The 12,418-nt window shown below is 40.0% G+C and overlaps 1 protein-coding gene across 1 annotated transcript in view; it reads left to right on the top strand.

Moving 5' to 3' along the window:
- LOC127584056 (AF4/FMR2 family member 1-like) overlaps positions 1-12,418 on the top strand; it is a 102,372-nt gene that overhangs the window by 74,955 nt on the left and 14,999 nt on the right. Inside the window, exons 10-11 of the mRNA XM_052040596.1 lie at positions 1,084-1,154; positions 10,429-10,531. Of these exons, the coding sequence (XP_051896556.1) occupies positions 1,084-1,154; positions 10,429-10,531 (174 nt within the window). The remainder of the gene's footprint in view (positions 1-1,083; positions 1,155-10,428; positions 10,532-12,418) is intronic.

Here is a 12,418-nt window from a genome sequence, read left to right as displayed (position 1 = left end):
AGTGCCCTACTCCTGCTCCTTTGTTCCTGTTTCTCCCCAAGTAGATATTTCATGGGTCAGCAAACCTATTTATTTGAGACTCTTAATTCTATCCAAGACATCTTCAGCTATTTAAATCATTTATCCTTTCAGTGCAACTTACTGTACTTTCTGCTCTGTCTACAAGAGTGAAGATTGCAAAGTAATTCATTTAAGACTTCTGTGCCCTGAGAGTTCATTCCCATCTGTCCCTGTATCTCAGCAGTTTTTATTAGCTCCCTGTCCGTGACATAGCTAAAATTAGTTCTTGTATATGAAATGTGACACAATTTCAAGCCTACAACGGTCTTTTTGTTAAGTGGATGATTCTAATTTTTAATCAATGAACCACCAACTCCACATTATCGACCTTGCCAGTAGACCTGAATTTTAAAACCTCTTACGTACTACATTTTTACCTTGCTAACTAAATTTCTGATTTTGTGAATTGATATGTCAAGCATAAGTCAATGAAAGCAGCAAAATTGTTAAAGATTATTCAGGACTTTGTTGCACAATAACAGTTTTTTCTTTAATCTAAGATGTGATGCATGAATTATCATAGTTGCCATAATATTGAAGTAGTGTAAAACTGGCTGCTATGTGTTTTGAATCTTCAAATCTTGTATACCTTTATTGTGTGGTACTGAGACATCTACTTTAAAATTATTCTGGGCTGAAATCAGCAAGCATAGTGGTTGGGGCACTCCGTTTTCCCCTCGTGTTCACCACCTGATGCGTGACACTTAAGTTTTATTTTCAATAAAGTGATAGCTAAGATTGCAATTTTTAAAAATAGTATTGAATTAATTTAGAACCTCTTCATGATTAAAATCACGTTTAAATCATTGGTAGTAGGACAACTGCAGTTTAATTATTTTCCTATAATTCTGTATAGACTAAATCAACGTTTTAAAAACTACATGTCATCCTGTCAGACTTAATTTTTTTTGTTATTCCATAGTGCTTCCTTGCTGCCCCAGAGTGATAATATTTTATCAAGACATTCCAGTGGTGGCTTAAACAACTTAAGTGAATCTGGGAATTCTTCTGGCTCTGATTCAGAGAGTGAAAGCACCTCTACAGACAGTGAAGGAGCATCAAGTGAAGGAGCATCAAGAGCTCCCACTCCTGAGGTATGACAGCTAGTAAACAGCATATTGGAAAACTAATGTTCACCTTTGAGCCTATGTTGATTTCTTTGATACTAAAATAAATGGTGAGTGGTAGTGAAAAGGTAAACATTTAAAGATCAATTGCCCAGAAATTGCAATCCTAGAACATGTTCCTTTTCATTTTTATGCAACTGGAAATTGCATTTATTTCCCCCCACTTTCCAGCCCAACCCTTTCTCTGGAAAAGAATGCTGTAAAATCAACTTTCAGGTCATTTCACATCATATTGGAAGTTTAATCAGGCTCTTACTAAGATTCATCTTTAGTCTCCTGATGCATTTTCCATCCAAACTGCTGAACCCCTGATCCATCCATTTCTCCCCATTCTGTCTTCCCTGCAACCCGTTGGCCTCTGATGCCTTGAGCCTCTCGGATGTAATTGAAGTTTCCAACGGAGGGTTGGTGACTGTTCCACTGTCAGATGTTTCATGCCTATCAAGCACACCGCTGTGTCATGACTAAAATTAACAGTTTTGAAATACACCAGATTAATTCTGTGGTAGTAATTTTGTCTTGACAACAGGACCCCAGTTGTTGCAATAGAATTAGTTGTAGTAGGCAAATACAGATGGCAAATGTTGAAACTCTATATTTGCAGAATATAAGACTTCATTTTTGATTAAATTTCAGAATGCAACTTCATATAAAAATTGTTAGATGGTTCATTCCATCTTGATCAGGTATCTCACTGATTCACTAATGCAAAGCACTATTTTATTTTCAACAGAAAATTAGTCACTTAACCTGGATTCTGAACATGCCAAAAATTGGGAATTTGCATTTCCGAATCATGTGAACACAAGAACCAAGCTAAGCCATTCAGCTCCTCTTTGTCTTGGTTTCCCTAATACTTATACCAAACAAGACTGCTTGGTTTTTTCCCACCAAAGGGGTTGCACTTTAAAGGACCAACCATTTTAGCAAATAAATGTCCTAATTATGCTCCTGACCTAAATCTACATGCCATGTCATTGTAGATGCAAACTGATCAACAAAGCTTCCTCTTCCAAAATATAATTTTATTTATTTTCTATCTAACCTGATGAGAGTTTCTGATGAAGTCATATAAAGTGTTGAAAGGGGAAATGTATCTGATGTGGTTTGTACAGCCTTGCAAAAGACATTTGATAAGGTGCCACATAATCAACATCATCAACATGTTATGAGATGACATCATAAGCTTTGAAATGAGCTGTTGCAGCATGGATGGGAAAAGTTTTTATATAACTGAAAACAGTAGTAAATTTGTTTTTCCTCAGTGGAGGAGAGCAGAGGTCAGTGTTGGACCATCACTTGAGAATGATTTATACTCAAGTGTATAGGTCAGATTTGCAAATGACACTGCTGTAGTGAACTGTGAGGAGGATCGTCATAGACTTCAGGGAGGTACAGACATGCTGGTGGAGTGGGTGGATAGACAGCAGATGAAATGTAATTTTGAGAAATGAGGAGTTTTACATTTTAGTAGGAAGAATGAGAAGAGACAATATAAACTAGAGGTAATAATTCTAAAATGGATACAAGAACAGAAATAGTGTTATACAGTATGGAACTAGGCCCTTCAGCCCACTAAGTCCATACAACGATCAAGCACCTGTTTGCACTCATCCTACATTAATCCTCTTTTGTTCTTCTCAGATTTCTATCAACTCCCCCAGATTCTACCTCTCACCTACATGCTAGTGGCCAATTAACCCACTCATTCATACATGTTTAGGATATGGGAGGAAACTGGATCTCCCAGAGGAAACCCACGCGGTGGGGAGAACATGCAAACTCCACATGGACAGCACCTGAGGTCAGGATTGAACTGAGGAACAGTGAGGCTGCAGCTCTATTAGCTGCGCCACTGTGCTATGCTGGAAGTGTATGTGCTCAGTTTGTTGAAAGTGGCAGGACTGGATGATAAAGTAGTTAAAATAAACATATAAGACCCTGGGTTTTAAATAAAACAAGATAAAAGAGAAAGGAAATCATAATGAAGCTTCATAAAACACTAGTTCAGCCACAACTGGAGTATTGTCACTATATCTGTGCACCATGCTCAAGAAAGATTTGAAAACTCTGGACAGAGACCTACCAAAATGATTCCTGTGCAAGGGACTTTAGTTGTGTGGATAGACTGGAGATGCAGGGGTTGTTCTCCTAGGAACAGGAGGTTGCAAGAGAGTCTGAAACTGTAAATGGTTTGGACAGAGTGGAAAGAGAGAAATTGTTCCCATTGGCAGAGGCTCAAGAGCCAGGGCAGTGTTTCTCAACCATTTTAATGGTAGGGACTAGTTGGTTACCTTCCTAAACTAATATGAACCTCTGACACAAGAATTTCTGCCAATGCTGGAATCTGGAGCAATACACAAAATGTGCTGGAGGAACTCAGCAGGCCAGGCAGCATCTGTGGAGGGAAATAAACAGTCGACGTCTCGGCCCGAAATGTCGACTGTTTATTTCCCTCCATAGATGCTGCCTGACCTGCTGAGTTCCTCTAGCACTTTGTGTATTAATACGAACCTCTTATGAGTTCCTGGCAGTTTTGGTCTGTTACTTTACTGCTAAATTCCCTACCTCTGGCTTTGGCCACACACATCCATGTTTCTGACCATGGCCCTGGCCATATTCTCAACCCCGGCTTTAATCACACACTTGGTCATGTTCCCCCCCCCACCCCATCTTCCTCTGGCTATGGCTACTCATCTATCCACATTGCCGATTCCCACACTTGGTCAGCATGCTCCTTGCTCCAGCTAACTGACATGGTCTAGCAAAGACACGTGCAGATCAGCACCAATCCACAAACCAGTTGCTGAGAAGCATTGAGCTGGAACAACATGAAGGTAATTGGCTTACGAGCGGAAAATATCTGATGTGAGGAGAGTTTTTAAATAAGTGGTTAAGTCTGAAATGCACTGGGGTAGTAGTGAAGGTAACTTCGATTGTAGAAATCAAAAGTGAGCTGGATAAGTGCCTAAAAAGGAAAAAGTTTACATTAAATCTAACAGACCTGATGGACTGAATGGCCTCTTTCTATGCTGTGGCCATTCTGGGATACAGTAAAGTATTGGAATCTAAGGATAGTTAATGCTATATGACCTGATGTGTGTTGTGTGTTAATATTTTCAAATTGCTTCTTAAAATATGCATAAGAAATATATTAAAATAAATTCTCAGCTTTATACAGTAAATGGCTTTTTCAGTAACTCCCATGCTCAGTACCTGAGAAATGGACATTCGTTTGCAGTTTGTTTAGATTGATGTTCTACTACGATATGAAAAGTGGGAGTGCTAAGCTATTGCAGTAATAATTTTAAATGTTAACAGTTTGAGCGATAATCTTAGTATGCATTTTTAAAACTGCCTCTGTGGTTTTGACTTGAATATCACAGCTGATTTGTTTCATATTGTGGCTTCTATTGTAGCCTGATCCTTCACCAGCAAATAAATGGCAACTTGATAATTGCTGAATGTCAGCCAGCCAGCCATGCCTTCCAAGAGCCACAGTGAGTCATCAGATGAGCACATTTCCCAGGACAGCCAGAGAACTGATGCAAAGGAGGGTCCATGATGGTACGGGCTCTAGCAGAGAGAAAAGAACTACACAGGAACCTTCTCCAAGCAGAAACAGACATCAGAAATCTCCTGCCCTGCACAACGACAAATGATCAGCGAAAAGCTGTTAGTGAAAAGCAGCCTAACAAATCTGTTACAACCCTTGTGCCTGAAGCAAACCAAGAAAATGAAGCTTGCAAATATGGTAATAAAGAACAACCTTGCAAGGAACAGGCAAAAGTAAAAGATGGACAGCGGTCAAGTGAGAAAAGGGAAACTGAATCTTCAGCCAAGATTTCATCGGAAGGAAGAAGCACAAGAGTCCTATCCAGAATCCTCCCAAATGCAAGCAATTTACAGGTAAAGGTTCTTTGCCCACAGACCAATGTTCCAACAAAGATGAGCCACATCCAATTGTAATCTGCCTTCTGCTGCCCTTGTACCTCAGAAACAGGGAAATGGAGACAGTGAGGCTAACATCGGTTACATTGGCAAAGGAGATAAGCAGGACTACCTTCCATAAATCTGCTGAGGTCAGGAACGCAAAGGAGACCAACAGTAGCAAGCTTGCCACTGGGGTCAAAGATGTAAACAGGACTACCCACTTTCAGCCTGCTAATAATGATAAGCAGGTAACCAGGACCAACATCAACAAACCTGGCAGTCAAGTTAGAGAGGAAATTCACAGCAACATTAATAAACCTGCTGGTAAGGTCAAAGAAGAAAATGGCAGCACTACTAGGAAAGCCACCACAAAGGAAAATAGGACTAAACTGAGTAAACCTGTCAATCAAGCAAAGGACAACATTCTCAAAGATCAGGTTTTGTCTGCCAGGGGAGTTGGAAGTTTGCTATCTCCAATAAGAGAGAGTAAAGTTAACTGGCCATTAGTGGTAAAAATCGATTTAAGTTTGCTTTCAAGAATCCCATTACCATCTGGCAAAGAGGGCAAAACTATCCAAGAACTGTACAATGGAACATACCAGCCAGAAGAATAAGGAAGGATTGAAGGAGAGCAAAGAAAGCTCATCAGGCAAGACTAAGAGAAAGCATGCGGTGAGTTTTTCTATTTTTTCATCTTTCCTCTTCCATTAATAAAAGGCTATTAATTTCTGTGCTTCCTTTGACTAAGCATAACTGGCTAATTGGCTGTTGGGTCAATTTTCCACCATTCTTGTGAGGACTTTTGTCATCTTGTATTTCAAAGGGCTAAATTTCCTCAGCATTAGCACTACGGCTGTGACCTTATCTAATCATTTATTACAAGTCAGCATGCATATCAAAGTTTGATACGTATGATTTTCATAAGACTGTTAAATCTAACTGTTTTGCTGCTACACCTTTCCCAGTGAAATACGATGGGGCAGATTACCTGGTGGTGGAGCATTTGTCTTTAGTACCGCAGACAACTATGTAGTGGTGAGCGTAACGCTATTACAGTGCCAGCAACCTGGGTTCAATTCTGGCCACTGTCTGTAAGGAGTTTGTACGTTCTTCCCTTGTCTGCGTGGGTTTCCTCCAAGTGCTCCGGTTTCCTCCCACATTCCAAAGACATACGGGTTGGGAAGTTGTGGCAGGCTACGTTGGCGCTGGAAGCGTGGCGACGCCTGCGGACTGCCCCCAGAACACTCTACGCAGCAAAAGATGCATTTCACTGTGTTTTGATGTATCTGTGACTAATAAAGAAATCTTAATCTTAAATGTGATTGCATTACTCTGCCTTACCATAGACATTCTTGATATAAGATATTGTTAGGTGTGGAGCCTCCCACAGGTAAGCTTAACGTTATCTTTAGTGAAGATCCAAATACAACATGTGCGCTTTGACTAGCAAGACTGCAGTTAGACATTGGAGGTTTACATTGAAAGTGATCAGTGTCCTGCCATTCCTTTCTTGGACAGCTGCAATGTACATTGGTTCACAAAAAAAAAGGACCAACCCAATCCAACAAATTACCCTTCCATTTGTCCATGCTCAGCAAACATGGACAAGATCACTAATTGAAAAGCAAAATATCTGAAATAAAAACAGAAAATGCAGGAAATATTCAACAGGTCAGGCAGCATTTTGTGGAAGGAGAAATAGTGTTAACGATTCAGGTCGCTAATGTTTATCAGGTTCTCCTGTAGGATCATGTACTTGGAGCATTAATGTTGTTTTCCTCTCTGTAGCTATTGTCTGACATGCTGAGTATCCCCGGTATTTTCTGTTTTTAGTTAGTATTCCTGGGTGTGGCATCAGGAATAAAGTCAGTAGGTATCAGGAAATTTTCCATTAGCAAATATCTACCCGCGTAAAGAAAGGTGACTGTGGGTGTTGAAGACGGTTACTTGAGGCTCGGGGACACACTTGCAGGTTTCCCTCGGGGCAGTGTACCAGGCCCAACCATCTTTAGCTCCATCATCAACAACCTTCATTCTATCCTAAGGTCAGAAGTGGCATATTCACTGATTGCATGACCTTCAATTCTGTTGCAACTTCTCAGATAAATCTAAGCTTCCATGTAGCAAGATCTGGACAAACCCTATACCATTCATAAGATGCAATGCAGCAGCTCACCAAGTTTTCTTCAGCAGCACCTCTCAAAACTACAACTTCTACAGCCTTGGAAATATGATGCTCCAGATGCATGGAATTGTCAGTAGCTGCAAACTTTTGCTTTCTCTCGCGCCTCGCGCACTCTTGCTCTCAACCCCCCCCAATTCACACAGTACCTTGACTAGGAAGTAAGTTGTCATTCCTTCATTGCCAGGTAAACATGTGGAACTGTCTCATTGGAAATGGTCCTTAAAAATGCTAACCCTGCCCAAGATTGCCACCTTCCATAGGTTTTTTAAAAAAATGCTAGTATCAAGGTATTTTCTCCCCTCTATCCCCTCCCATCTCCCAATTTTCTCTCATGTGTGATGTTTCATTGGAGTACTGTTTCTGTCAAAATAGTAGGGTCCTATTTTGCCTAAGTTGTTATTTTTCATTCACTGATCCAAATTGGAAATTTTTTTTTAAGCAAAAGAGTAATTGGTCAAGTCCACGAAATTCTCAATGCCCAAACACCACATTCTGGTAGAAATAATTAGATATCTGAATGATAATCCTGGTTCTCTCTGCCTATACCACGATCACGTATCTGATGTTTATAATTTGGGAACTCCACATACCTTTACCTATTGAATTGTTTTGATTAAATAACTGTCGTAATTATAGTTAAATTTCTATTTTAAAAAATTAGGCATAAAATTATGCTATTTGTATTTTTTATTGATAAACTTCTTTGAAGTCCAAATATGGATTCATTTTACTGAAACTGGTAATGTTGCAGTCTGTTCCAACTCTTCAATAGAGCTTTTTTTCTCTTAAAGCCCTCCTACTGCCCAGAACCCTGCAAGAATTTCTTAATTGATCTACATTAAAACTCTGATGATCCAGCGCACTCAAGACTTTAGTGGTGCCTGACCAGCATATTTTCCAGCAATCCAGATGAAGGGTCTCAACCCGAAATGTCAACTGTCCATTTGCCTCCACAGATGCTGCCTGACCTGCTTGAGTTCTCCAGCATCTTGTTGCTCCAGATTCCAGCATCTGCAGTCTCTTTAGATTTGCCAGACTATTGTATGTTATCTCTATTAATACCCCAGTGCACTTTTTTGATATCTTACACAGTAATTATAACAAATTTATAGGGAGCCATACAAATTTAAAGGGAGTGTGGGAACTGGGTCCCCTGTGAGTGAGAAAAGAGCAAAGCAAATATCATTGGTGAGCCATGTGCTAAACCATTGGGATTTTCAAATCGTCAAATGGCTTATCATTGGAGTTTTACCATGTATCTCATCACCATTTGTGTCTATTATTGGATCTGCTTCTAGCATGTTCTTCAATGATTTATTGTAGATTATAATTTGTTGAGTTCATTTAAAAAAACATGTCCTGCTCTCCCTCTGTGATTTATAGTAATAACACATTAGTGGGGTACTTTTTAATGCAGAAAAAACACTTCATAGGAACATAAACAAAAACTTGATGACAAACCAAAAAAGACAATGGGATGAATGACAAAACGATGGAGGGGTTAACCAGTGACATGGAAGGAAAAGGATGGGAGCTTTTAGGAAGGAATTCCTGAACTCAGAATGGCCACCAATAGTGGGGCAAAGAAAATGGGAAATACACAGGAGTCCACTATTGGAGGAACATGGATTTCTCAGAGTTGTAGGATCGGAAGGGATTATACAGGAAGAGAGGAAGCATTAAGGAATTTAGGGTTGGAGATTTTTCAAACCTTTGGTGGATCAGAAGCCATTTAAGTGTGAGGGTAATGATGACTGGTGCATGGGTACAGTTTTGGATATTCAGTTTTATAGAAGGTGGATGGTGGACCATCTAAGGCAACATTGGAATAAATGAGGCTCGAGGTTTCAGCAATAGATGAGCAATGCTACATGGGTGTGAGTAAGGAGTCATTGTGACGGAAGGATAATGGAAAAAGCCGCACAGCCTAGTTTGGCATCAAACATGTACGAGTAATGAAGAGTCTGATTCGACTTGAGCCAGCAGCCTGGGAGATGAATTGAATTGATGATTAGGAAATGGGAATTCCAATGAGGAGGAAAAGCAATGGCTTCAGTCTCCCAAAGTGGTGAGGATTCCTGGCCAAACAAGACTGCTATATATTCAACCATGTAATTTGGATACACTAATAATTTGGAGGCAGGTGGGGAGGGGAGGGGGGGGGGTGCAGGTGGATGTTAAGATTAAAGATGAACACAGTGATTCTAATTACTGGGGAAATAGTGCAAAAAATTATGAAAATTATTTCATTTAATTACACAAAGCTAGAATTAACACTTGAGTTCAGCAATTTCAGATGATATTCTGCTTCTCTAAACCCACATTTCATTAACTTTTCTTTGTACCTTCTTCCCTTTTGTCATATAATTTCCCTTCCACCCTATCATAGACCTTCCCTGTTGTTCCTCCCACCTTTATCTACAACTATAAATGTTTTCTCCAAATTCTACTTTTCATAGGAAGGTCTTTGATATGAAATAAATCATCATCTCTCTCCACTGTCACTAACTGACCTGAATACTTCCAGGATTTTCTCTCTTTATATACATATTGTAATTGAATAATATCAAATGGGTTTCTTTAAGGAATCTTGATATGTTAGACACGTATATGCATGCAGAAATTCTTAAGAAAATAACTGTTGGCTGGAGTACACAAGTGCTGAATATCTAATATAGTGGTTGTTAGTCTGCTAGATGTACATAGAGAAGCAACTGCAAGAAAGGGAATAAAATCTATCATAATGGTGACCCTGGATTTGCCTTGAGATATTTGTGTTGCTATGATTGGCATAGACAGTGTAAGAAGGGGAAGGGGAGAAGAAACATGATGGTGTAGTTTTCCATTCTTGGAGATGCATTCCATTTTGATCATGTGGCCCAGAACCTAGCATTTCAATGATCAAACTTGCCCATGCTGTCAAATTCTGAGTTTGCAATTCGCTGATGTGTTGTCACATGCTGATCCAGTCAAACTACCGGGCTGCTCCTGTGTTGAAGATTTTTCAGGTTTTTAAATTATTGTATAAATACTCAGGGGGAAGAATTCTACAGCAGTTCTATTGTGAATGTCAACATTAAATTGTATTTCACTTTTTCTTTGTTTTAAAATGTTTTGTTTCAGATTGACGTAGAAGCCAGTGAGAGCAAAAAGCAAAGGTTGGATAAAGAAAATAAGTTGTCCTCTTCAAGCCATAAGGAATCTAGTCATAAGCGGTGTGTATCTGGTATCACAGTTTCTAAAATTAGCTAGAGGGATTTAATGTAACACAGTTGAGCAGTTCTCATCAGACACCTGTTGAACTTGGCCTTGCTGATTCAGTAGCCACAGTGAAAATTGCTGCTTCCTATAAGCATGCTTTGAATATATTTAGCCTGCAAACTGGCTGAACCGCAGGGCCTTTCTGTGGTGGTTACAGAAAGAAACAAACTCAGTATTTGAGACCAGAACAAATTTTACATTTCTCCAATCTAGTGTGATTCTGTTGAATTTTGATACTGGCTTGCAGTACCTTCAAACAGTTGTATTTAATGAGTGTGTGCCAATCTACACAGACTACATCATCGAACATGTCTGCGGCAGTTTTGCTTGCAAGTAGAAGCCTGATGTGCAAGTTTATTTTCACGTGCTCTCTTGTTTGCACGCTCTCGCTTACTCCCTGCCAAGAAGTCGATCAATAACTTATGTAACAAAATCATACTTGAATGTGAGAAAAAATATTCTGTTTAGATATCTTTCTCAAAACCATGGCCAAAATTTTCAAAATTCAATTCTGTCAAATCAGTAAGGCATAAAATTTCTTTGCTTTTATGAATGTAAACCTAATGGAAGGCCTACCTTGCACTGCCTTTGCCTCTGTTCGCATCTTCTCTGCCTTCACCCACAAGTCACTGCGCTGCCTCTTCTTGCACTGCTGCCTGACCCACCCCCCTCCGCTCTGCCTCCGCCCACATATGCCCCGCTCTGCCCTCTGCCTACATGCATGCCTGCACCTACCCTGTCCGCTCTGCCCTAGAGGATCAACCCAATCAACCCCTCGAACTTGCTCTGTCATTCAGTAAGATCGTGGCCACTCCCATCTTAAACTCAATGCCACTTTCCTCCTCTCTTTCCCATAATGCTTGACGCTGAGTGTTAGTCCCTGCTTTGAGTATAGTCAATGACTTCACCTTCACAGTTCTCTGCTAATAGAGAATTCCAAAGGGTCTGGACTTCCTGAGCAAAGAAATTCCTCCTCAGCTCTGACCCAATTAATCTGAAACTATGCCCATGGCTCTAGATAAACCCACTAGGGAAAAACATCTTCTCTGCCTGCACCCAGTCAATCCCCCTCAATAAGATCGCCTCTTGGTCTTCTCAAGTCCAAATGAGTGTAGGCCCAACCAGCTCAAATTTCCTTTATGTTTCAGGATCAACCCAGTGAACCTTCTCTGCATTGTCAGGTGTGAGCCCATCCTTCCTTAAATATGGAGACACAAACTAGATGAGTACTCCTTGTGTCTCACCAGCTCCCTGCAAAGTTTATTAAAACTTCCCTACTTTTATACTCCATATCCCTTAAAGCAAAGACCAACATTCCATTAGCCTTCCTAATTACTTGATGTACCATCATGCCAGCTCTGTGTTTCACACACTAGACTACTGAGGTCCCTTCATGCAGCAATATTTTGTGATCTCATTCCATTTAAATAATAATTTTCTTTTTCATCCTTCCTTCCGAAATGGAAAACCTCATATTTTCCCTCATGGTACTCCATGTGCTAACATCATGCCCAGGCCTATCTATGTGTCTTTAGGGGCTCTTTGTCCTTCACACAATTTGCTAACCCACTTATCTTGGTATCATTAGCAAAGTTGGATGAAGCAATCAAGTGTGCTGTGGCCAAGTCATTAATGTAGTGTGATCCCTGTGGCACCACACTAGTTATTGATTGTTAATCTAAAAATGACCTATTTATCTCAACTCTGCTTTCTCTTAGTTTGCCAATCCTTTATTAATGCCAAGACATTAGCCCAAAACTCATGTACTCTTGTGCAGTAATCTTTTATGTGGGGCTGTATCAAATGCTCCTGGAAAACCAAATACACTACATCTACTCATTCGCCTTTATTT

The sequence above is a fragment of the Pristis pectinata genome, chromosome 2, assembly GCF_009764475.1.
Source record: "Pristis pectinata isolate sPriPec2 chromosome 2, sPriPec2.1.pri, whole genome shotgun sequence".
Classification (NCBI taxonomy): domain Eukaryota; kingdom Metazoa; phylum Chordata; class Chondrichthyes; order Rhinopristiformes; family Pristidae; genus Pristis; species Pristis pectinata.
This window is presented reverse-complemented; position numbering and strand designations above follow the sequence as displayed.